Source organism: Triticum aestivum, chromosome 3A, assembly GCF_018294505.1.
Source record: "Triticum aestivum cultivar Chinese Spring chromosome 3A, IWGSC CS RefSeq v2.1, whole genome shotgun sequence".
NCBI lineage: Eukaryota > Viridiplantae > Streptophyta > Magnoliopsida > Poales > Poaceae > Triticum > Triticum aestivum.
In genome coordinates, this window is record NC_057800.1 from 545,765,141 (window position 1) to 545,791,560 (window position 26,420).

Genomic DNA, 26,420 nt, shown 5'->3' on the forward strand with positions numbered 1-26,420 from the left:
AATGCTATTAAAAAGGATTGTATTTAAATGAAATCAGTGGGACATTACGCTCCGCAAAGAAAATATGAAAACGACTAAATTGCGACTTATTTTTTTATGTTCATTTTGTAGAAGGACGATGCTGCATTGCAACATGTTCTTCATAATGAATCCGATGCTGTGGGACATTATGCTTGTGCAAAACATCAATTTTCCCCGTTGTAACGCACGGGCATATGTGCTAGTATCTTCTAAAACGATTTTACAGGGCGAAGGTTTACGGGATCTGCTAGAGATGATCTTAGCTATCTGTCTGTCGACAAGGCCGCAGTGAGTACATTGCGAAGGCAATGGTGGGACTCTTTTTGATGATCACAAAGATAATTTATTGAAGGGGAGCTGCTAGAGTACGTTTTTTTGGTTCAAATCTTCTATCGCAGAAAATTTATTGGGGAGAACGGGGCTGCCGGAGATGCTCTTATTACTAATTCTCATCATCAAAAGAATAACATTAGTTTCTCTCACAAAAGACACGAGAGATTATTTCAGGATGCAGGAGCAAACAAATTTCTAAGTTTCTAGAAGTTAAGTTCCATACGACCAAAATTTAGCCCAAATTTTGGAGGAAAATATTCTACTTAGTCTATCAAAATTGTAGTAAAGAATCAGTCTGCCATGTATTTTTTGCTAACACTTCCACCTTTTATTGGTTCCGGATCTCGCAAAACTCTCGGCAATCTGCTACACTCCACACGGAATTGTCGACACCTGAGAGCAGCGTGTGAACAGAGAACAGTTAGCTACACATCAATACAAGAAAAGGTAGCGTGGAAGCTGCAAATAAAACAGCAAGAAAACATGCTATGGTATGCTACTATTAATACATAGATGAAAGATATAACATGAAAACTTTGTACTTTAACATTGGCTGAACTGAGAAAATAAGGTAAGTTTTCTCCTACCCATCCTTTTATTGGAGCAGTGAGTAACTAACCCCCTCTTTACATGTGTGATGACTGTGTAGGTTCCAAAGGTGCTTCAAAGAACACTAATCTTTTTATAAATGCTTATAGCAAAATGTAATCATTACCAAGAACTACACCCAAAACTGATCCGTATATGGGGTACAAACAAATTCAACATGTAACAGGCTAAAATGATAACTGAGAAGGGAGCCATACCTTATTTGAAGTCGGAAAAGAAAACACATTTATCTTTTCAGAGTAGCTTGGATCAGATCTAGAAAATTTGAAATCAACACCTACTATATTAGATGATTGAGATCTATAATAGGGGAGCAAAAAGTTCTTAAAATATCTGTTAAGAATGATTACCTGGAACACTGAAGGAGCATTGTTGCTGCCTTCCAAATGCTCAGATAAAAATAAGAGTCACATTTCAGTATTTTTCAAATGGAGATCCATCGAATTCTCTTTGGGTAATAATGTCATAGGTAAATATTTGACTGGTGGAATATTCCTCAGTCGCCAGAAGAAACTACTTCAGCAGAAGAAACGCCCGATGGCCTGAAGATATCACTCTCTCTGACTACTCTGTTGAAGTCAAGCTTGAAGGAACGTGCGCTATATGTCTTGTTAAGCAAACTTATCGGGATCCTCAGAGTTTGCTTTCGCCTGCTTTTCCCCTTTACAAATATCCTAAAGCTACCCTCATCTTCATTCTTCATGTTGCCTCCCAGTTTCGTTCCACCAATATCAAATATGCTGTCTCCTGGCATGTGAGGATTAAGTGCAGCATTAACAGCATCCTTTAACTCTTTATCATGTTCCTCTCCCAAAATATTATTGCGGATCAAATTACCAGTGTCTACCTCCAGAGGGACCTCCATTTCCTCCTTTACTGCAACCATATTGCTGTCCAGTGAAGGTCCTATACTAACAACAGCTGCATCAGATAGGACGTGTGAATCTGCTATTGACTGAGAAATAGTGTCAGCAACATTTGGGCTGGGGGTGTAAGCGACTGGATGATTGTTTGACCATGCTGGTCCAGGCACAAACTCAGATGCAGCTGGGCTCATATAAGGTTGCCATCCATAATGGTTAGGGCGAAATATAGTAGTGTTCATGGGAAATGTGCTGCTTGGAACCATCTGCGATTGACTATATGGTGGATAAATAAATGGCACAGGATGCAAGAGATTAGGAGACCGAGGAGCGGGCGGGTACGAATGATGTGGGGATGTGCACAGAGGAGGACCGTTTGGCACCATATTTGAATGTCCAGGATGCATGGAGATATTCATAGGCCAAGGGCCGCTTGGAACGGCACCTGGTGGTGGGAGACCGACACTTACAGCAATTGGGCTAAGGATAGCTGGAGGAGACGGATTGAATGGAGGTGCAGCAGCAGATAGCTTCTTATTAGATATCTCTCTTATATCAATATTACTTAGAAGCAAGTCAGGCTTTGACTTCTCACTTTCAACACCTCCAACGCCTCCCTGCATACTTATTGTATGCTCTGAGACTGTAATAGGTTCACTATTAGTAGGTAGAGATTCTTCAAGAAATTGTATGCCAGTTTTCCCACTCTTTTCAGCTTCTGTGGGTACTGCCAAATCTGAGAACTCAGTGGCAGCACCAAAATTGTCACTACTTGTTGGTTCTTGATCTTTGTTACTGAATAAGGACGTGTCTGTTTTACTATCTGCAGGGCCAATGCCAGAAGGTTTCTCATTATCTGCTGTTACCTTATCTGGTAAACTATCTTTCTCGGTGTTGTCAATCTCATGTTCCCTATGTGACTCTTCTCTTTTTTCTGAATGCTGCATTTCTGCTGGCACAATGTGTACCTCTTTGGAATTATTGGTACTTGAGGAGACGGACCTCTGGTCCACTTGAACTGCATCTACCAAGGAATCCTTCATTTCTTGTGCGATAATTTGACCAAGTGATGGTTGCAGTACATCATCTCTAGGTTTTTGTATTTGAGTCTTGGCTATTGTACCTGGACGTGCCAATGCAACATCTTTGTATGATGGTGCGTTTCCAGTACTTTCAACCCAAGGTCCATGTGGCTCACTTCCTTTCAGATCTGCTGAACGATTGTGTACATGTGAATAAGATATTTGGGATTCTTCTTTACCACTCATCTGCTCTGTGATCCTAGAAGTATCTTGCACTTCCGTGGATGCTGTCCCTGGCTTAACCCGGTAGGTAGCCTTGTATGTCTTACGACCAAACCTGACACTTGATGTCTGGACTTTCATATGCTGCTGAGGATCTGTGTATGCTGCAGGTACGACAGTTCTCTTCTTTAAGAAGTAATAACGGTTATTTGAATAGGAATTCCTTGGCTTATATTGGGAAGCATCTGTTGGAGCATGATTCTCAGGGTCATATCTTCTGATGGCAGCACTGTAATGCTTTATCTGTTTACCTAAAACTGCCGCTGATTTAGGTCTTTGAACAGGCTGCCAGCCATCATCCTGTTCTAGTATTCCACCTTCAAAAACTTCCTCAGGTGAACTGATGTTCACCTCAGATCTCTCTACCAGCTGTTCAGAAGGTGGTGAAGCCTTCAAGGGTAAAGGACTCTCTTTAACCTCAGTTTCAGGAATATCCATGATATTAGCACTATCATCTTGCAACGGCTCTTTAATTTGTTTTTCCTCATCTTTGAATGCAATAGCAGAATCTCTTGGAGATATATCAGGACTTGCTACGTTTGAATTCTCACTCGAATGTGATAAAACCTGACAGGATGAGTATACAATGAATAAATTCTAAAGTGCCATTTACAGTATTGCTAAAATACCAAAGGTCAAGTTATTCCAGTGGTAACATGAATGTTTTCACAGAAGGAAAATGTAGTGTAACTTTAAGCATCATGAAAAAAAAGGAAACCAGGTTAATTGAATTCCAGATACACAGGAAGGGCCGAATTGTGTGGTTTGAACACTGTCTGAATTGGTACAACTGAAACTGTATAGACAGAAATCATATTAGAACACTACAGAATAAATGTGAGCCACCGGCACAGGCTCAATCCATGAAAGATAAAAAAATTGGTTGCCCAATTAAGGAGAGTTTAATACACTCTGGGGTAGAAAAACTATTTCTTCATAGAACTATGTAAACAGAAATATACTATTTTGCTGCCTGTCAGCAATACTAACAAGAACTGACTTTGTAGTGAACAATTGTAAGTCTCCCTTTTTCTCTTTAAGACACTGACCAATTGCATTATGAGTTTAATTATTCATTTAACACTACTACACCATGGTAACCATTTCACGGCTCTGATTTCTCTCTGTCTTAATTAACCTTGTTCCTTAATGATGGCATAATCCAAAGTAAAAGTTAGCAACTAACCTTTATGCTTGAGTACCTCCTCTTGCCTGATTCAGAATCTCTTCCTTTGTTTTCTTCGTTGGGATTGATGTAATCAAGAAGATCAGATACACTGCAAGTGCAAACAAATACAGTCAATACAGCATCTGTATAGTCCAAAAAAATGCACAGCATCTAAATATCTATGATAACTGATACCAGCTTATGTGCTGTGCACTAGCTAGCACAACACAATAGAAGTTTCTCTAAGGATTAACTGTGATTTCATTGGCAGAACTAAATCGCACCTTAGGTGTCCTTTACTAGCTATTGATGCATCAGGTTTTCGAGTTCCATTGCGGGCAGCTTCTTGTTGCTCAATTACTTTCGATTCAAAGTATTCAAGCCAGGCTGCAGCATCCTGTAATGTGGAAGGCAACAATATTAAGGATGTCCTTGTAAATAAATGAGAAGGGAACGATTCTCTTCATATAGCTAAGATAATAGTTCAAGTGGGAAAATAATCGAGGTACTTCTGTTACTAACTACTACGTCCGTTCCTAAATATATGTCGTATTTGAACTGCCACAACGGTATATATTTGGGAAAGGAGGTAGTAGATGTCATTTGGGCATTGACTTGCTTTCGAATGCACAACTAGTATTACAGAAGTACTTTGATGGAAAATCTACTAATATTATTTTAGTATTTAAAATAAAATACATTAGTTTATATTAGTGCTCAAAGTTAATTCTTTTATACAAAATGTATTCTAAAATGACATCCATTGGTAACAGAGGGGCTAGGTTTTTAGCATTTCAATAATATCACTTAGTAGAAGTAAACCTGAGTCCGAAGATCATCTGGTCCAAGCTTTGCACGAAGGATTTGCAAGGTTGTCTGCTCATGCTGAACACTCAACGAATAAGCTTCCATCAACGAGAGAGCAATGGCGATAGCATGGTAGCTTGCAGCAGTCTACATACAACAGAAGAATATGTCACTTGGACCTAATAGTTAATTATGGAAATGATATTAAAAAAAAAGAACTTCTTTCTGGGTCTGAAATGCATCGGGGCACAAAGCTTTTGCGTTTTCTTGAGTTGGGGCACATGTGAGCCAGTGCGGACACCCTGTGACGCTTCCTCAACTCGCTCCTCCGCACGCACGTCGCTGGTGCGTCCAGACACCGTCACCACTGCCACCGCGCTCGGTCACCAGGGACGAGACTGTCCATTGCACGTGTTCGTGCAACAACCGAGGCCAGCCCCTCCTCACCCAGTGCAGCAGTCGCCACCCCCGCCGCCGTGCTAGGTGGCTAGGGACGCGGCTGGTGAGACCGGTGCTGGCCATGCGCAGGGCCAGAGAGGTCTTCCCCCGCCAGCCTCCACGGCAAACCGGAGCATGAAGAGGACATGGCTTCACGACGCGAGGCGACCCCGACTGCTCAGCCGGTCACTTCATTGGCGTTGCCGCCTCTGGCAGTCCGGCTTCATTCCGCTCTTCGCATTCGGACTTGGTAGCGGCGCGTGATATCTTGCCGGGCCAGTCACATGTTCATCATGCCCGTGGCTGTGGCGGCTCACCCCGTTGCTGCAGGCGGCGAGTGGCCGACCCATTCCCATTCTTACAAATCCACCCCAAATTTGGGTCGGGTTTGCGTCCACACTGATAGTAGACGGATCCGCTCTGGCCCCACGCGAGAGTGACCCAACTACCACAGAGCCGGTCCTTTTTAATGCAAACGTGCCGGGGGGAGGGGGGTGTCAACCCTCGCCACTGCCCATCGCCGACACAAATGTCGTGGAAGTGGATCCCTGGGAAGCACAACCACGAGGCCGACTCTTCCTCGGGGTGGCACCGCTGCGGGAACGCGTCTACGTCACCGTCGACCAGTGCCAGCGCTACTGGGACGATGCCATCCCCGTGCCATGGCCCGACGTCCACCTGCCGAACGGGTGGCATCTGAACCCGGAAAGGGTTCCAATGTGGGCCATTCTGGCCTTGGGTCGCGCGTGGTTAAGGAGATCTGCCGCCATCGGGCACAGCTTCCGATGACCTCCGCCACGAACCGGCGTTTGCCGAGGACTTGCCACACTGGGACACCTGGTTCTATGACGAGCATGACGGATGGCGCCAGTCGTTCTTCGACGCTCTAGCGCCCATGCTCCAGCACGTCCCCATCGTGCGTGTGCTCGAGCGCATGAGCCGCCGCAAGTCCCGTAGTGAAGGAGGGGACGAGGCCTTCAAGAAGGTCCTCGAGGACTCCCAGCTCGACAAGCTCGCCGAGTGGTCTGGCCTGCCACTGGGGCTGCTGGCCGAATTGGCCGTCGCACCCGCGGCAGAGCGGCAGGAGCCATGGCCACTGGCGTCGCTTATGGGCACTTGTGGGGGTGGACGACCATAGTGCCTTGCTCACTCGAGTGGGTGGAGCCGGAGCAGCACGAGGTGCCAACCACGCCACCGCGCACGCCGGCGTCCGTGGCCATTGCACCCGGAGCGTGGCCATATCCATGGCCAGTTCTGGTGTACATCGACCTAGTCGACGAGGACAAGGGCGACGACCAGTAGAGTAGATCTAGGTTAATAATCAAACCGGATGCTTCTCATAGTGATCCTGATGTAACTTCTTGGTTATACAAGTATCCAACTAACTTGAAGCTCCATGCATGTACCAAACCGAATGCTCCTCATCATGATTCTGCAATTTTCTTTTTGAGATTATTAGAACCATGGATGTGCACGCCACTATGTATGCACATAAAAGTGTGGCGCACAAGAGGGGACGAGCTTATGAGCTCACATCTATAATTGTGTAGGCTGGGAAAGGAGCACAAGCAAGTGTTTTCCCAAGAGGCACATTATGTGAGGACCAAGGCAAGCAAGAAAGACCCGAAGTCTGATGCGTGGAATCATACTCCCATGTTGTTGATGGATTTTTGTCTTGTCCTGACAGTGGTACTAGAACGAGTATGTGGATATGTAGTCGCGGGAACGTCACATCAAGCTACCGATGGATCTATAACACAAAAGGGGACACAGAATATACCGAGGTTCAGCCCCCTAAGTTGGGTAAAAGCCCTACTTCCTGCCTTTGTCTTTTTTCTTATATGTGGGGATAATACAGGGGATCGTTTACAATATCACGGGGTACTCGACGAGTTGGGGTAGCTCGACAAGATATGCTAGGTCTCAATGGGAAGCATCGGAATCTCTACGTGGTGTAAAGGCTCTAGGCTATGCGAAACCGGGATCCCTACTACTATGTCCCTGTTGCCCTCACATAGCACTGGTATGCCGGTCGCCATGTCACCCCTTATATAGCACTGGTATGTCGGTCGCCATGTCAGTGCGTCAGGCATGTAGGTGGTAGGAATCCAGATTAGTATTCATATCCAAAACGTTCAGCCTTCCCTACGTATCGTAAGTTTCCTCCTTGGTCGGTGGTGCCTCTCTTGGTCTCCATGGCCCATATCTGGGCCTAGAGGGGTCCAATGATACGGTCTTGGCAACGCCTGGCCTTCAATAATTTGACTCATCATCGAGACATGTCTCCTGGAACTGACAAACAATTTGTTGATGATTTTTTGGCATTCACCACAACTTGTTAAGTCATTGAAGGTATCGACTTAAGATTTTCTGATTATTGATTAAGTCAACAAGCGAGATTTGTAAAGAGGCACGAAATGAACATCTTTCATATTTAACAATTATCTCGCTAACAAAAGCATGCCATTTGCCAGAAGAACTTTTTAAAATGTTTCCTTAATGTTGAGAAGGAAAATTACCTGGATATGATCAGGCCCAAGTAATCTCTGGTTGCATTTTAAAGCTTTGTGCAAGTACCTAAGAGCTACATGCACATTGCCCAAGCCTTCCTCCATCATGGCTACGTTAATATATGTTGCAGCTGTGTTTGGATGAGATGGCCCGCATGTAAGATGTAGAAGATATAATGCACGCTTGACGTACCTAATTTGCACCAAAGGTTAATTTTCTGTATACACTGTAGCAATGAGTATAGATCACTAGGATTACACTGCAAGGAGGTATCAAAAGGATAGCAGGTATAGCACCCTGCTGTTTATTCAGACCCTTAGGTTTTCACATAATGCAATAGCTTTGATATCCATGAAATAATCTTCAAGACAAGCTCATACACAGATAAATAAACAATTATTGAATCTTCAGCCTTTAAAGATATACGAGCTTAAGGGAATTTGATCCATCCTCAAGAAGAGATTTACATGACAGCAATTAATAATTTAATAATTTGAGGCTAGAAGCAAATACCATACCACTTTTACCCTCTGCAATCTTGCTGAAGAATAAAAAAGATACTCCCTCCATTCACTACTATAAAATGTTCTAACTTTTTTTCTGATTAGGATGTATATAGACACATTTTAGTGTGTTCATTCACTCATTTCAGCCCGTTTGTCTGTATTGAAATATCCAAACCATCTTATATTTGTGAACGGAGGGAGTACTACATATGCTTGTGGTTAAGCTAAAACATTAGGGAAACATATCACCACCTAAGGATTCACTTAGTATTTATGAGTTTGCAACATCTGCCAGCATTAGGTTTGACGGTTATATGTTGACGGTATTCATGCTAGGGTCTAGTTATATTATTTCAACTGTTGTAATTAACATTGATGGAGTGAGAGCTGAGAGATAGCACCTCAGACACAAAACTAAACTACAAAGAAATCGGACACTCAGACGACTAAGCAACTAGTTCCTGCTCACTCTTAGCATTACTTTCATAAGACAAGATTAGTTTTTTAATCCAAATGATAAAGCATAGAGAGAAAGAACCAAATATGCACATTCGACATAATAATTCTGTGAAAAAAATAGTTTTAACGTGAGAAGATAGTAAAATATATTCTTGGCAGCAATAGCAAGACTATTTTATTTGGCAAACTTCATCAACTTGACATAGCACTTTACTAAGATATAAAATACCCTAAAAGAGGTCTCCTACTCTTTTGGATATATGCTACTTCTCTTCAAGTTACAGCTGGAGTGACTACTTTGCTCAGCCCTTGTGAAACTGTAGATTTTCTGCATGGAATAAAAAAAGTAGTATTTCATAAACTGAACTTACTTCAGAGCCAGTTCTGTGTGTTGTAAACGATAGTAGAAAACAGCAAGGTCTCCGTAACTCTTCATCGTATCAGGGTGATCAAGCCCAAGTTCCCTCTCGTTGATGTCTAGGGCCTTTTGCTGATATATTGTAGCCTGCAAATTTTTAGGTACACATTATACTGTGCCTATAGATAATTAAATGCTAGGATAGAAAAGTAAATCATGAGTTTGAAATAACTATCAAGCATTTTATGAGGCACCACAAACACACCAACATCCAAAGCATCAGTTCAGCTGGCTCCAGTGTTCTAAGTAACTAAACAGAAGGCATTAAAGCCCTAAAACAGGCCAAGATGAAGTTTCACTGATCTGATATGATAATGTAAACTTAGGGTTTGTCCATTGTAACAAGCCGCTGAGCCTTACTAGGTAATTTTATATGGCATACGCAGAAAGTATTTGACAAAGGAGCCATTAGGGAAAATTAGATTATTTCTCATAATATGACATACAAGATACATGCATATTACATTTGAGCTGTTTAACTATCAATTATCATTTTTAATTACATTGGCATCATGGGTAAGAAGATTAACGGTGACAGCATCATACGGGTATGAGAGGTAGAAGTGCACAAAATTATTGAATCGTTATCGCTTACGCAATTTCCATGAAGGTAATTTCATTATACGTGCAGGACAAAAGACTAAAAGATTCCTATTTTGTGATTTAAAACACATGTATATGTATCTATAACTGCAGATAGTAAAACTGTTTGGAAACAACACAGATCATTTATTTGCCCGCTCCAATGAACAACGGAAACCCCTTAGTCACAGGTGAGTGTTAAGCGGTTGTGTGCTGGATTGGATAGATATTCCTGTCGGATTGTATCTGAGATATCTCCAGTGCTGGGAGGGCATTACACAAGAAGTGCTGCCGTTTTGCTGGCCGTCTTGTGTCCATAACTCCATTGTACCACATATGTTTTCCTTGTTACTTGCCAAAATGCTCTTTGGGTGTCTTTTCTCAAAAACAAAATACAACACTTGCTGGCACATTTCAACTTCACTAGTTATTAATATGTAGAAAAACTTTAGATCTGCTGATGTTGAAATGTGCAAAACACTGATAGTCATAGTGATGAAATGCACAGGACACTGATATAATGAACTTGGTAGATATAATGAAATGAAATGTGCAGAACACTGATAGAAAAACTTTAGATCTGCTGATCCTCCTAAAAATACAAGAAAGTCTCAGTTTTACCAGAATTTGTTGTGTATCTTCCCTACATATTCCTTCGGTGTTATAGTTAGTCTAACCCAATAACACCTTTATGTATCTTTCGCTCACATTGTAACTGAAGTATGCTTAGCAAAGAATGCTAAAAGTATATATTATTTCTAAGTATAAACTAATATATACATAAAGAAAGTGCAATGGCGTAAGTCTTTATATCATCTCATGTTCAATAATCCTCACTTAATTAAACAGTGCTATCACTTGCATTGTCTTCAAAACATGCATAACAATTATTATAGACTATGTGCTGTGCAGCTGAATAACCATCTACCTGATTAAAATCACCAGTGTGGTACAAAACAACAGCTAGAAGGCTATAAGCTCCAGCCGTCATTCGATGATAGGGACCACACACCATTATGAGCTTGGCAAGGGCCTGCATTCATACATAGAATAATTTATGAGTCCCCAAGATATGACAGCTAAGGAATTGCCAAAAAGAAATGTACAAGATTTTACAAGAAGGTACCTTGGTTCCATAATTAACAGCATCTTCAAGTTTACCCTTGTCAAGAGCTGTTTTAGAGGATTCTAGAAGTTGCCTTCCATCTGCAGATGAGCACGCAACTTGCTGCATTTTTGAAAAAACACGTCAGTTATGTTTATGTGCCACTCATTATATCTACCAAGTTCTCAAAACACTGATAGTCATATGTGATGAACAAGCCATGACAGCACAATGTGATTTTTGTATGATAAAAACAATTGACTGAGAAAAATACTTTTACCTTATGTACGGGCACAAGGCTAATAATGTCCTGTTTGCAAAACGGGAAAGCAGAATCCATGACAAAATCTCGCGGTGCCAATTCAATGCCCACCTAAAAGCAACCTTTAATCTCAATAAAATGGACCGGGTGTGAGAAATGTTAAAAATATTAAACATGTTTACCTTATGGCATAGTCCTCTCAATATAGCGTATTTCCTCACATCATCATAATGTTGCCCTGTGAGCTCATACTGGTATCGCTTCTTCAAGAAGGCAACAAGCCATCTCCACACCAGGGGATGCACAGCAGGAGAACTTCCAGAAAATTCAGATTCAGGAACACCAAGAAGTAAGTTCAGCACTGCAGCTATTGTTAATGCTAATTGTCTCATGTCTGAAGTAGCTGCAATAACAGATTGGACAATATGCTTGAATGCTCTCACTATCATTTCATGCACACAAAGGGACTGTACGTGTGAGAGCTTCTCTGAAAGTTTGACCTACATAGGTTATTCTTAGATTAGCACATATCAAGCACTAAAGAAGAACCGGCATCCATCATGTTCAAATGAAAAAGTTGTTACAAACTTACAACTCGTCCTAGGGAGCGCATCTGCAGGCCCCTGGTATGCATGAAATCTGTCAATGTCCTACCATCAACAGGTGAAAGTTCCAAAGAACCAAAATCGGCAACCTAAATAATTTCTTGGTTAGCTATTATGCCTCTTGACTAAAAAGGATAAGCATGTGGGAACTTATTCATGTTTTACATAATGATGCATACCAGCTTAGGAAGCGCAACTTCATCAGAGAACTTCAGAGCCATCTCAATCAACTCAGATGGTGACTGTGGAGCACAAGATATTAGTCTATGAACTTTATTCACTATTAGTAGCTACGGATGGCCGCTTGGTAAGCAAGCGTGCTAAAATAATACCCAGTATGTTTCACACTTGGATTTTATTTGTAGAATTCAGAAGTGGATCCGACAAAATCAGAAAAGGTGAAAAAACTTGCATATCTGATGTTGTTTGAAACTACTACACGCTGGTGTAAAAAACACTCGGCCACAGGCTAGCACCAGTGAAATTTTAATTTAGAAGAACAAGCGCCCTCACCCTGCCGAAGCAAGGCTTCGAACATGTGTAGGTTGGTTAACAGGGAAAGCACGGCCCCCTAGCAAACAGCACTATTATTTATCAACCCCTAGTGCGCCTGAGGTAGGCTACACAACTTTGAGGTTGTTAGTAGGGTAAGAACACATTTCATGAACCTCTCCACGGTATACCTTGATATCCCCAATGGATGGACTGCTCTGGCGATGGCGACGCGCGGACCGCCGCGGCTTGCGCCTCCCCCACTGCCCTGCCCTCCTCGGTTCCTCACCGGACCCCCCGCCGCCCCTCCCGCTGCTGGCGCCGCCCTCGCCGGAGCCGTCTCCGCCCACGCCGGCCGCCCCGTGTTCGCTGGGCTGACCTAGCCGACGACGACCCGGCCTCCCCCACCCCCCACCCCCGTCGCGCGCCTGTCCCCCCCCTCCCCGGCGCCCCGTCGTGCTGCGCCGCCCGACGTGGCCGATGGCTCAGCCCCCCTCGTGCGGGGTTCTGCCGCCAGCTCGCGGCGGCCGCGGTCGATGGCGCCGATGCAGAGCCCTGCCCGGTCCGCCGTGGCGCAAGCTGCCGCCTTGCGGGGTGGCGACGCCCGTCGCCGTTGCAGGCACTCCTGGGGGTGGCCGGCTGCTCCAACCTCGGCTGGGCTCGGACGCCTTGGTGCCGCCCGATGGCTGGCTCCGTCCCCGCACAAGTCTCGGCCTCGCCGGCGGCTCGCCGCGCCGATGCTGTTCCGGCCACCATCGCCTGCGCTTCCCCCTTCCGTCCATTCATTGGGGCATTTGGATCCTCCTTCCTCCGTTTCTCCGCGCTCCGCTCCCTCAGGCGCCCCGGTCTGGCCCCCGGTGGCGGCGGCTCCCACCGGTCGAGGGGAAACCCTCCGGGTCGCGGCCTCGCCCCGCTCCCCGGTCCTCGACCCCCTGGGCCGTGGCCTGCTGGGCCGCTGCCCGGCCGGGCTGGCCGTGGCGTTAGATGCGCCAGGCCCTGCTGGTCTGGGCCGGATTCTAGTGGCGGGGCCTCCCACCTGCCCTAGGCCCACCTCGCCCCGACCGGCCATTTGGCTGCCCCGAGGCCTCCCTCGCGCCGCATCCTCCCTCCCCGCCGCCACCGTTGTCTCGTCCGGCTCCCCTCCTGCTCCCCCGCTCGTGCCAGCTCCTCCCCCCGCTCGGCCGCCCGGCACCGCTGCCTCTTCCCCTCCCCTCGCCGACTCGGGCCATGCCCCGCGAGTGGGACGACGAAGAGGCGCGGCGCAAACGGTGCGTCGACAACCGCCGCGGCATGCCCCGCCCCTCCCCGGATGCCCTCCGACGCGAAGAGGAACTCCGCCGCGAGCTTCGTGAACTCCGGGACGGGCGCAGAGATGACCGGTGCTCTCCGGGACGCCGCCAACTGATTGAGTACATGCGAGATGAACACATTGACATTGTCGCCATTCAGGAAACCATGCGCATTGATTTCTCTTTGCCCGAGCTTGATCGGCTGAGCTCCCACCTCTTTGCGTGGCACTGGCTCCCTTCTAGTGGGATGGCCGGCCACTCTGGTGGCATCCTTTTAGGCGTCAAGGATGCCACCTTCGAGGTGGGTAGTATGGATCGGGGTCAATTCTTTGTGAGCATGGAACTTTTTGAACGGGCTCTTAACTTCAAGTGGGAGGTCATCATCGTCTATGGCCCGGCCGACCATAGTAGGTTGGCCGCCTTCCTCGAGGAGCTTCATCGGAAGGTCTCGGCTGCTTCCCTCCCCGTGGTTGTCGGGGGCGATTTTAACCTCCTCCGCTTCGCTGAGGACAAGAGCAATGAGCATGTCAACTTTGCACGGATGCAAATGTTTAATGACTGCATTGCTGATCTTGGTCTCCGCGAGATAGATAGGGTTGGTGCCAGGTTCACCTGGACCAACCAGCAGGCATCCCCGACCCAGTCCGTCCTGGACCGGGTCCTAGTTTCCCCAGATTGGGACCTCTGATGCCCCTTGGCTTCCCTTCGGGCCATCACCCGGATCGGCTCCGATCACGTCCCCCTCCTCCTGTCCTCCACCGGTGAGCGACCGCCGATTCCCCCCCCCCCCCCGCTTCTGGTTTGAGACATTCTGGTTATCCCAAACTGGTTTCGTGGCGGCCGTCGGCACTCGCTGGGTGGAGGCGCATGCCCACCCCCACCCCCATCCCTCCTCGGCCATTGACGTGTGGCAATTTTGTGCCAAACGTGGCCGGCAGTTCATGAAGGGTTGGGGCGCCAACCTGGGGCGTGATCTCCGTGAACGCAAGGCCCTGTTGACCGCCATCCAGGCCCTGGACCAGCGTGCGGACGCAACCGGCCTCTCCCCCGAGGAGTGGCTTTCCCGTTACGACTTATAAGACCAACTCTCCGTCATCTACACCGACGAGGAGGCCTATTGGCGCTTGCGTGGCTCCCAAAAATGGGTCTTGAAGGGTGACGCGAACACGGCCTACTTTCAGGCCATTGCGAATGGCCGCCGTAGACGCAACACCATCCCACTCCTCTGGGATGGCGAGACCCTTATGTAGTCCCCGGGTGACATTAGGGCCCACGTCGACGGGTTCTACAGGTCCTTGTTCTCCTCCGCTCCTAGGAGCGGACTATCTCTATCCTTCGATTGTTGGACCGACAACCATCTATTTCCGCCACGGAGAACGCGGCCCTTACGGCCCCCTTTTCTGAGGGCGAGATCTGGGCGGCCATTAGAGGCATGAACCTTACCTCGGCCCCTGGTCCGGATGGCCTTCCGATAAAATTCTTCCAGTCCTTCTTGAATGTGATTAAGCCTGAGATCATGGCCATCTTCGACGAGTTCTACGTTGGGTCGATCGACCTCGGGCGCCTCAACTATGGGATCATTTCGCTCATCCCCAAAGTGTCTGGGGCGTCCGACATCCGCCAGTTCTGACCGATCACGGTTATCAACGTGATCTTCGGGATTCTGGCTAAAGGGTACGCCAATAGGGTGACCCTGCTCGCCGACCACATTACCCACCCCAACCAAACCGCCTTCATTCAAGGGCGGTATATTCTGGATGGGGTGCTAGTCCTCCACGAAGTCCTCCATGAGGTCCGGTCTAAACACCTCAGGGCGGTCTTCCTAAAGATCGATTTCCATAAGGCGTACGATACTGTTAGCTGGCCCTTCCTTCGGGAAGTTCTGCTCCGGAAGGGCTTCGACGACCGGTAGATCACCCGAATGATGCAGATGGTGTCCTGTGGTCACACTGTTGTGAACATCAATGGGGAGATCGGCCCTTACTTCCCCACACTTTGTGGGGTTAGACAAGGCGACCCCTTCTCCCCATTCCTGTTCAACATGGTGGTGGATGCGCTTGCCGCCATCCTGGACAAGGCTAAGGCTGTGGGCCATATTCGTGGGATCAACCCCCACCTGGCCAGCGGCGGCGGGATCTCCCTTCTCCAGTACGCCAATGACGCCATCATTATGGTAGAAGGCTCGGAGACGGACATCTCTAATCTTAAGTTCCTCCTCCTTTGCTTCCAACAAATGTCTGCCCTCAAGATCAATTTCGACAAGAGTGATGTGATGGTAATGGGCTACTCTCCGGCGGAACGCCTGAGCATTGCCAACCGACTAAACTGCCGCCTGGGCTCCTTTCCCATGACCTACTTGGGAACGCCCATTAGTGACTCTAGGCTTACCGTCGCTGACTTGCGTCCGACCGTGGCCAAGCTGCAAACGCGCATAGAGCCCTGGCAGGGTAGGTGGCTGTCGAAGGCGGCCCGGACGATCCTCATTAACTCCTCCCTTTCCAGCCTCCTCTTGTTTCTCATGAGCTTCTACAGCCTTCACGAGACTCTGCACCATGAGATCGCCAAAGTACAGTCTCGCTTCTACTGGGCGGGCGACAACAATAAGCAGAAATACCATATGGTTAGCTGGCCTGACATTTGCAAGCCTCAGGATCAAGGAGGACTCGGTATCATGTGCTCTAAGTGCATGAATATTGCCCCTCTTATCCCGCTGGCTCTGGCGCATTTCGCAAGGGCATGGCGGCCTCTGGTTAGACATCATCCGGAACAAGTACCTGCGTGGGCAACCCCTAGCCTTCTGTCAGAGATCTGGCGGTTCCCAGTTCTGGCAGTCGGTAATCCAACTACTCCCAGTCCTCCGCATTGGGACCTCCATCTCGGGTGGATCTGGGGCTGCGACTCTGTTCTGGTTCGACCGGTGGGCGGGAGACTCCCCCTTCGCAGCTCGCTTCCCCGTCCTCTTCTCCATCGCCGTCGACCCATCCATTTCAGTAGAGAGGGCCCTTATTGACTTAGGGCTCCTCACATTTCGGAGGCCGTTCGGTCCCCCGGAGTCCGCCGCCTGGCGTGAGTTACTTGATTGCGTCGCTCTCCACGAGCCGGTAGTGGATGCGGACCCGAACCAGGTTAGGTGGCGTCTTGAGCTGTCAGGCCAATTCTCCACCAAGTCCCTCTACCAGGCCATTGCCCCATCCACCGCCCCTCCCCCCCCCCTCACGACGGTGTGGTCCATCCGCCTGCCCCTGAAGACCCGGATCTTCATGTGGCAATGGATCCATGGACGGACCCCGTCTAGGGTGGAGGTTCGCAAGTGAAATGGCCCTGGGACTGGCCTTTGCCCCCTTTGCGATGTCCCCGAAGACTCGAATCACATCTTCTCTTGTGTGTCCGCTCAATTTGTGTGGAGCTGCATTAGAGAGGTGGTCGGTGGCAACTGGTGCCACACCAACTTCCCCGACCTATTCGCCGAACTCCAGAACTCCCCCTTGCCCTCTCGCCACATTAGGTGGCTTGAGATTGGAGCACTCGCTTGGACCCTCTGGACGATCCGCAATAAACTTGTGATCCAGCGCATTCCTCTTCGACGGGCTACTAACGCTCTCTTCAAACTGTCTGGTTACTTGCAGCTTTGGCGGCCGCTTAGCCGCCCTCAGGACCGGGACGCCATCTCCGCCTTCATCCCCGACCTCCGCTCGATGGCCGTCCGTCTGACGCCTCCGCTCCCCCCGCCACCGCCGGAACCAGATTAGGCGCTGGACTTGTGCTCCGGCTCCCCCTGTTTTCTTTTTGTTAGGGCTTGTTGAGTTGTGCCCTCAGCAGAACCTTTGTACTTCTTCCTATGAGACTTGGGTGTGTGTTCTGAACTAGTGCTTGTATGTGTGCTCTTGGCGGTTTGCTTTATTTATAAAGCGGGGTGAAAGCCTTTTTCGGTATATCCCCAATATTAGGAAACAAAATATCACATGAACTGTAATGCTGACAGTTATATATGGATTGTATATGATTGCCAAAGATTAATAATTACAGTGGGAAGGAAACTCTATTTTAAATAGGACATTTATTTTCTGAAACTAAATGCTGAAATGAGGAGGGTATGAGTTGGATATGCAAGACAGCAAAGGGCAGATGCGAAATCATCACTTGCTATGAAAATTAATGCATTTCTACCTTCTGGTGGAGTCCTGTTTCTGAATCTTTCAACCTTGTAAAGGCGGAATCCAGTAATACATCCTTCAGCAAGATTTCACTCTCGGAGGTGATGCAGTCTCCTTGAGGCGATTCAACAGATGATGGCTTGACTTTCTGGCTTTCCCCAGAGCTTGTTGCATCAGTCAAACTTTTGTTCCCTGATGAGGATCCCTTGCCAGAAGCATCAACCGCATTCTTCGGGTGCTTAAGAGCTTTGAGAGGCTTCCCAAGCCCTTCAATCTTTGTCTCTTTCACAGCTTTGTCCACCATTTTCTTCTTTTCCTTCCCATCACCTTGTTTTTTGTCTTTGTCAGATTTTTTCAGATCTTGCAAGTGCTGAACCCAACACGCACCAAGTTCCCATCTCATAAATGATTGTTTATCAGTCTCCTCTTCCTCAAGATTTTGAAGACTTTCCTTCAACACGTTCTCAGCATAAGTTTGTGCTGCAGTTAGTTCTTCCTGCCTATGACTTTGTGTTGGTAACTTCTTTTCTCCAGTTGCATTGGCTTCATTTAGGAGCATCCTCAAACTAAAAACAATAAATATATATAATAATGAAAAAATGGGATAAGCAGCATAAACTTCGTGGATAACTAGAAAAACAACACAAAGCATTGCTACCAACCTGTTAATGTTCAATGCATGGGCACCCCCTTCAGGTTGATCCGTGATATCAGCAGGCTTAAAAGAAGTCACAATAGTTTTCTCGTAATTGTTAACCTTTGCTACAGCAACATACCCACAGTATCTAATATTCACGATGCCCAAACTGTCAACATCCTGCAAATTAGAGACAAAATTAAGAAAAGCCTCTCTTTACCTGAATATGAGAAAGATCACCTTAATTTTGAACTTATACATGTGCAGCAGTGTTTTCATCGGCAGTTATTCCTTTCAAAAGGTTTCTCTCTCCAAGATGCTTAGAGTCCATTCCTGTGGCTCGGCTTCCATCTATCTTAGTGTCCAGCTTGCAGCTTGCATCTGAAGAATCTCTTGTGACAGTGATGCTAAAATTTCCCACCGTCTCAGAATGCAAGACCTCATCTATCTTGATTGCTGTTGACACATCCGTACTCTCCATTACATGCCGGATGGCTGCAATAGTTCTAAAGATGGCAACATCTACGAATAGACTGTGCAGTAGGAATGCTCTCCTGTCACGAATTTCCCTCTCCTCAGCAGTTTTGCAAGGCATGGATGTGAGATACATGAACTCATCTGCCCATGGCAACATGTCACTTTTGCCATCCCTTCCCCAACCACCTCCATTGCCTCCCCAAGTTTCATCCTCAGCAGGAAGGGGAGGAAATGTTGATGGTGACTGGGCAGCAATCGGAGGAACAAGCCATGTATTTGCACGATAACCATAAGGAAAATTTCCGAACTGCAACATACAAGCAGATATAGTTAGATCATGATGCAGCATTAGATAGGAAAACTGTTGTCTGATGGCGCATGGAACAGCTGGTTTACAAAAACATGATTCATTATCAAGCTGCACGTAAATATTTAATAATCAAGCGCAACATACTAGAGGAGCACCAAATGGAAGATACTGAATATGAACATCAGCATAACTGTAGAAGGTAGATATTTCTAGAAGACAACCCAAATTGTTGTCTGCTATTTGAAGTGCATTAGAATATGTTCCACTCCTTTTCAGATGAATCATTATGCCCAAGCACACAATAATACAAACACAAAGTCACGGTCTTGTGAAAAGTTTCCATTGAATTTAGAAAAAGATAGGTACAGTGAAACACCCAAAAAGGGGTAACAACATACCTTGTTCCGTTCCAAAAATGCCTTCATAAGATCCTCATATGCCTAATATATATGGAAACACCACAAAGGGTTAAATTCATATAACAAGGTCATAGAAAAGAATTAGAGATACGAAAAATGAGACCACACAGTTGCTTACAGAAATACTTAAATGGTGCTATAAAATTGTTGGCAATTAAGAACCACAAGTAGTTTCTAGAATAGGAATTTTGACACCGTGCCACTGTACAGTTTTGGCAAATTCCATTTTCAAAATCTACAACAATGCACTAGCATGCTCAGGTATCAAATTTTTAGTACGTAGTCGTAGTTTCAATCTGAATAAGTGAAATTGTGAGTTAAGTAGTCCTCCCATACCGCCAGAAAATACAGCAATGCAGATAGTTATTTTCAGCAGTATAAACTTGAAAGGTGAAGGACTCAGTGCTGCTGCCAAAATAGACTTTGCCAATTCAAATATCTTGCAGCTGAGGGAAGTTAGGAATTTTATCCTAATTATGCTTCATCTTCTCTCAGTTACTACTGTACAAAAACATACACACAACACAAATGTTCACACGCATATATACATTAAAATAGATTCAAAATCAAGCTGTTATTTACTACATTCGTCTCTAAAGTGTATATCAGTTCATTGGTCCAGAAGTGGCTACAGCTTTAAGTGGGATATTTAATAACAAAGGTAATACAATAATGAATGCAAGATTATTAGACAACAATTTATATTACCCTAATATAAAAGCTATAACCAGAATGTGAGATAAACGAACATTATCGAATGCTCTGCTGAGATGCCTCAATAGGTCGACAAGATTGTGGCACAAAACACGCTGTTTCCCAAAACTAAAGAACCCCTTTCTCCGAGCTTCAACAATGACAAATTTCCCATTACAAAGCTTTGCCTGAAAGACAGCCAACAGTTCTCCAATTAGGACACATGCGATGTACTTAGCAGGGATCTTAGCGCAAAAGTGCTGTCAAAGATACAACTATTATCCATTATTACCTCAAGGAAGAAGAGATGGTCATCAGACGGTTGCTCCTCCTGTCGAGGTTGAGTCACTCGCTTTATAACTGATCGAAAGAGTTAAAATAACTCAGCAAACGGAAGAATTTGCCTCGCCAGAGAAATGTTCAGCTCTACAAAGTTCAAGCTGATATCTCATGCTTAGCATTCAAAGTAATGAGGAAAGTGTTAAATTGCATGAACTACCATCTCAAGGACAAACCATGGTGAAGCCGACAGCAAAGATATATGGACAAATAGGTCAAGGCAGAGGTTCCAAATATAAACTGAGGCTGCCAAAATTTCCCAAGGAAGTCATATTGTTTGATTCAGGACCCTGTTAGTCCCATTTCAAATGTTGGCAGTACTACAGCACCTTAATGTTCTTTTGTTGCGAATAAGTTTAGTAGAACGATTAGCATCGGGCATCCCATTCTAATCTGGTGTCCCCATAGGCCCCACGCACCGCTCATGTGGTCCCTAAGCGTCTAAGTCTTATCTCTGCACAAGTTTGTCGCCACTCATTCCTCTTCGGCAAGGACCGCGACCGCATCATTCTGTTCCCCCTCTCTTTTTCCCCAGTGCCTCAACCTCCGGTGCTGCTGACGCTGCTGCAACCTCAGACCACCGCACTGCCAGGCTGTGCCGTCGCTGCTACAAACCCCTGAGATCACTGTGCACCCAGACTGCTACCGCTGTTGCTGTCGCTACTGTAAGGCGGTGCTACGACGGTGATCACAAGGTGCTGTGATGCTGACCACCGGGTGATGCGACGGCGACAACCACTGCTGCGATCAGCGGCGACCGCTGCTACGAGCGCGCGGACACGGTGCTGCTACGGCAACGGCTCCTGCTGCGAGCCAGGGCCACACTATTGCAACGGCGACGACTGGGTGCTGTGAGCAGCGACGGCCACTACTACGAGCATGCAGGCATGGTGCTATGACGGTGACGTCAACTGCTGCGAGTCAGACAGCCTATGCTACAACGGCGACGGCAACTGCTGCGGCCGGACGCCCAATGCTGCGACCGGCAGCGCGCTCTGCAGCAAGCACTGACAGGGGATGCTGCAACGACAGCGGGGCAGTGACGCCCGCTGCTACGAGCGCCAGCTAGGGCTGCTGCGATGACGGCAGGGCTGGTGGGAGCGAGCCGGCTGGCGCTGCTGCTGGCTGTGCTGCATACATGGAGTGCTATGCTGTGAGCCGGCAACGGCGAGGCTCTTGCGGGCGTGGGTGGGGCGTTGCGAGCGAGGGGAGTGGGGGTAGGCTCCGTGCACCCATGTAAGCGTGAGATGTGGGCACCGTCTCTTCCCCGTGCGCGCCTGTGAGCAAGAAATACGGACTTTGTTCTCCTCCTATGCGCGTGTGCTGGGCGAGATCCGATGGCCACGGTGAAAAGCAATCTACGGCTCGGGAGGGGGGCGATCCTGGGCTGGGATTGGTCGGCCGACATGTAGCATTTGCCATAAGTTTACGGTTCAAGTCAGTAGTCATGAAACCGAAGCTTGAAATAGAAAGATCAACTACAGGGTTTTGGTGAGGCTGTGAGAGAGGTTTTACTTACAGTGGAGGGGCGGTGAGAGGTTAGCAAGAGAGAAGAACTCGTAGAACGCTCCAAGGCGGGGGCATGCACCGCTCATCTCCGCCTCCAGCTCCGCCGAGACCGCGTCCTCCTTGGCCGCCGCTGCATCAGCATCCTTTGCAGCTGATTCCTTCGGCAGGGGCGGTGGCGAGCCCGTGCGGCGCCCGCCCGAGGAGGCCGCTGCTGCAGGCTTGGAGCTGGAGTTGGAGGGCTCCTTGGTGGCATCAGCATCCTTGGGGGATGGAGGAGGCGGCGGAGGTGGCGGAGAGCCAAAGGAGGCGGTGCACGCAACAATGTCCAGCAGCCGCCGTATGTGCACCAACGCGCTATCCTCGTCATACTCCCCTGCATTGTGAATTTTTAGAGTTTAAGATGTAGGGTTTATGGATGGTTTATCTCTAGGACACTATAGAAGAGAATTTAATAGTAATTCTAAGATATATGGAAATCGAAGACAAAATGATGCAAATGAAGGTGCAGTCAGGTGTATAGGTGCGCAATGGTACAATTTACAAAGCATACGTCTACAAACAATGGGTTTAACAAATCTTAAGGGCATCTCTAATCCAACCCCACTAGTTAACTTCAAAAACCAGCTCTTAATTAAAATCTAACTACCAAAAAATCCTGTGTTTTTCGTTGTTGCATTCTAATCTAAGTCCAATAAAAGAATGCATTAAAATTAAAGTTGTATAACATAAATTTGGCCATCACCTATGTTAAAAACATCTACTGTTTGCTAACTATTATAGCAAACAACCCTAAAAATAATAAAATGCACGTGGCTAGGGTTTTGGGGAGCGAATTGTGTGGCAGCAGTGGAAGCCAAAATGTTGGAAGGGGACGGTTGTTTTTTCTTCCTCCGCAAAAAAGAAGAGGGTTGTTTTTTGGGTCAGCCAAAAGGCTTCTGGGAGTTATGCACGTTTTGGGAATGGATTAGATGAACTTAAGTAAAAAAAGGTTTTGGGGAATCAGAAACTTATTTGGGTTCGATTAAAGATGCCTTGAGAAAATAAATCCTTATTTTGCAGACATAAGATGTACCTTCTACCAGGGTGAGAGTATATGGCTTCAGTGTCGCAATATCCGCGCCATCCTTCAAGTGACCATCACGAGTCTGCCGACAAACGACGTAATATAACAGGATTGAATTGATGTTCGCTGCTGTAATATAGTATGGAGAGAAAAAGAAACGTTATAAATACCTCATGCAAGAGGGAGTAGTTTGTGATTGCACAGGTGGCGGTGTTGACGCAGAGCAGCCTCCTCACATCAATGATCCTGTCCGTGGAAATTCCCTGCACCAAGCAAAGAAGGAATATTTGTTGCTGAAATCATGCATCAAGAAAAACAAACAGTGCAGAAAGAACTGAGGTAGCAAGAAGCTAAACCTTGAGAATGACATCGGACTGATCCGGAAGGTTGACAGTGATATCAATGGCCACAGGGAGCACTAGTAATTCATCAAAGAAATTTGCAAATGATCAGCTCAAGCAAGCAACTATCTACTCCGACTATTGCAAGCAAAGCCAATCAGGTATGCCATTAGCAATCAAATTGTGATCAATCAAAAGCCAATCAAGGTGTCATGGCAACAATACCTTTCTCATCTTTCTTCTTTTTCTCGCCCTTGGCCTTGCCACGCTTGCTCTTGGGTGCCATGGGCACGCCAAACGGCAAGCAAGCTCAGCACAAGATGCCCACCTAGACCAAACAGTAAAAAATAAAATTAAGTTGGAGTAACAACCTCTACCTAGACATGTGGCATACGTTAGAAGGAACAGAGTAGAAGAGTCAAGAGAGTGATGGTGGTTGCACAAGTAGGGCTAGAAAACTGAAGTTAGGACAAAACAGGGAGCTGTTCTTGATATGTGTATATATACACACTACGTAGACGTGAAAGAGACACAGTTACACCCCACGACAACAGGATTGACCAGAAAAAGATGTACCAAAGGTGAGAATGAAGTGCAAGCAACAATGGTTGCGTTAACACCATAACATCAATTCAAGTCGACACTATTTTTATCTCCTGTGATTCCAAAATGAGACAATTGCGCATAATGATATATAGATGGTACAACTAACCGAAATCCAAAAAAAATCGTCAAACTCTACGAAGGGATAAGTATAAGGCATATTAGCAGAACCAACGGACGAAGTTACATCTAGTCCATTGAAGAAGAAAAATCGCTTCAACATAAATCTGCGCAAATGATGGATAGAAAGAACGCAACTACAGAAGGGTGCACAAGCAGTAGGGGACTGAAATTCAAACCATGCCTGCAAGTGCAACGATGGACATAGAAACAGACTCAAGAAGTCAAGATGCTAATTTACCATGACATGGGCAGACATGCTCAAAATTGTGGATTCCGCATAACTAATTCACAATAAGACAAAGCTGCTTTGGAAATTGGAAATACACATGACCGTAGAAAGGATATCCAATTTCGAATGCACACAATAGGAACAATTTAAGAGGGCTTAGCTGAGAAGCCGTGTTTGCTGTTCCATGCTCACACTGCACAACGAGGGAGGCAAGAACAATGTTATGCGCATAAGCATGCATATCGAAACACAGAAGCAACCAGGGGTACCGATTAAGCGCACGCTAAAATGAAAATTGCCAAGAAAAGGCCACACACAAAGAATACATTGAAACCAAATAATAGCAGCTCCAACAATTTACCAATGGCCTGGCTCTCAGCTGCTCTTGACAGTATACCAGCAAGGATGAACTGACGGCCACAGGAAGCAAAATGGAAGGTCAATTTCCCAAGCAATCAGCTAAGATAAGGAGAGAGGCAGCTGGGCTGAGGTAGGTGCACTGTCTACAAACTAGGCATTACTGGGATGGAGGTCAGGAGCAGAAGGGGCAGCAGTAGTGAGCAGAGGAGCCTAAGAGAGGGAGGGAAAGATAACGAAAGGGGTTGTGGGCGGGGTTGATAAGGGTGGAATGGTGGAGATTTAAGATAGGGTCCTCATTGGCCCGGTCCGGTTCTCCTCCCTCTCTTTTTTTGCTGACATGAAATGCCGGTCCGGTTCACTGGAAATTAAATCGTCGTACGGTGGGCCAGTGACGGAGCCGCGCGTTACAGTTTTGTCGCCGTGGTTCAGGACATGGAGGAAATATTTCTTCGGCGGCGGGCCAGATTCGCGGGAGAGGATGGCGGAGGACGGGATGGAGTTCCCCGCCCGACGGAGAACCGAACCCCTCTCTCTCTCTCTCCGCCGTCCGCATCCAGGCCGTCGCCGCGCTGCCCGGCGAGCTCGTCTGCCGCATGCCAAGTTCGGCGGCCCCGCCCGAGCTCGGCCTCGTTCCTCTCCGTGCTCTGCCAGCTAGCTCCTCTCCGGCATCGAGCTCCTCTGGCCTCCCCCTATGCCCGCGCCCCCGTTTCGCGCCGCCAACTCCAACCCCACGCGATGCAGAGAAACGGGATCGAGAGAGCAGACCAGAGGGAAAGAAGAGAGGAGAAGGGCACCACCTCGACGCCGGCCCGTGCTCACGCCGTGCACGAGCTTTTCCTCGCGCCACCAGCCAGCCATCATCCTGCTGCCGAGGACGAGGCCGACCGCATCCTCGACCCCGCCATGGCCAGGACCAGCGAGGTGGCCTGCCCATCCCGCGCGTGGGGCGCGGACAGCTTCTGGGTCTCGTCGACTTCCCGCCGTTCCCCCAACTCCCCCGCCTCGTCGCCGCTGCTGTTTTTCCTTCTTTTTTTTCTCTTAGGCGATGCGCTGAGGAAGGCATGGGATGGATTTGGAAAATTACCGCAACAGGGAAATATCAGGTGCTACGGTCCAAAATGTGAACATGGTTCTACACGCACCCATGTAAATACCCCCTCCGTTCTTAAATACTGTATAATTCTTTCTAAAGATTTCGACAAGTGAGCAAAATGAGTGTCTACACTTTAAAATATGTCTACATACATTCATATGTTATAGTCTATTTGAATGTCTAAAAAACTTATATTTAGGAATAAAAGAAGTAGTAAATTAAAAATAATTATTAGGAAAAACTACAACCATTCTAATCATGTGTGAAGTTTTATGAAGAAGACACTCGTGGTATTCTT

The 26,420-nt window shown here is 47.0% G+C and overlaps 1 protein-coding gene across 4 annotated transcripts; it reads right to left on the bottom strand.

The window, feature by feature from the left end:
* Window positions 1–443: 443 nt before the first annotated feature.
* LOC123062132 (protein TSS) lies at window positions 444–26,107 on the bottom strand. 4 transcript variants are annotated; one of them, XM_044485487.1, is made up of 26 exons: window positions 25,827–26,107; window positions 23,940–24,042; window positions 23,730–23,791; window positions 23,544–23,636; window positions 23,383–23,455; window positions 22,321–22,683; window positions 20,755–20,822; window positions 20,519–20,650; window positions 19,749–19,790; window positions 18,823–19,347; window positions 18,589–18,743; window positions 17,940–18,492; window positions 12,171–12,233; window positions 11,979–12,080; window positions 11,569–11,886; window positions 11,405–11,497; window positions 11,146–11,247; window positions 10,948–11,052; window positions 9,391–9,524; window positions 8,063–8,246; window positions 5,121–5,252; window positions 4,583–4,695; window positions 4,317–4,407; window positions 1,314–3,697; window positions 1,161–1,218; window positions 444–747 (listed from the first exon to the last, which is right to left on the bottom strand). In XM_044485487.1, the coding sequence occupies exons 2-24, from the start codon at window positions 23,998–24,000 to the stop codon at window positions 1,460–1,462; spliced, it is 5,802 nt and encodes a 1,933-aa protein (XP_044341422.1). In that variant the 5' UTR covers window positions 24,001–24,042; window positions 25,827–26,107; the 3' UTR covers window positions 444–747; window positions 1,161–1,218; window positions 1,314–1,459. The 4 variants fall into 4 exon arrangements, with proteins under 4 accessions (XP_044341422.1, XP_044341418.1, XP_044341423.1 ...); XM_044485483.1 differs by lacking the exon at window positions 25,827–26,107 and adding an exon at window positions 25,031–25,293; XM_044485488.1 differs by lacking the exon at window positions 25,827–26,107 and adding an exon at window positions 24,679–24,703.
* Between the last annotated feature and the right edge of the window lie 313 nt (window positions 26,108–26,420).

Excerpts from the sequence above, each read along its gene's own strand:
- LOC123062132 (XM_044485487.1), bottom strand. The coding sequence starts at position 24,000 with ATGGCACCCAAGAGCAAGCGTGGCAAGGCCAAGGGCGAGAAAAAGAAG. Across the intron at positions 12,081-12,170 it reads AAGTTGCGCTTCCTAAGCTG|GTTGCCGATTTTGGTTCTTT; the intron begins GTATGCATCATT and ends GAAATTATTTAG. Across the intron at positions 11,498-11,568 it reads TGAGAGGACTATGCCATAAG|GTGGGCATTGAATTGGCACC; the intron begins GTAAACATGTTT and ends GGTTGCTTTTAG.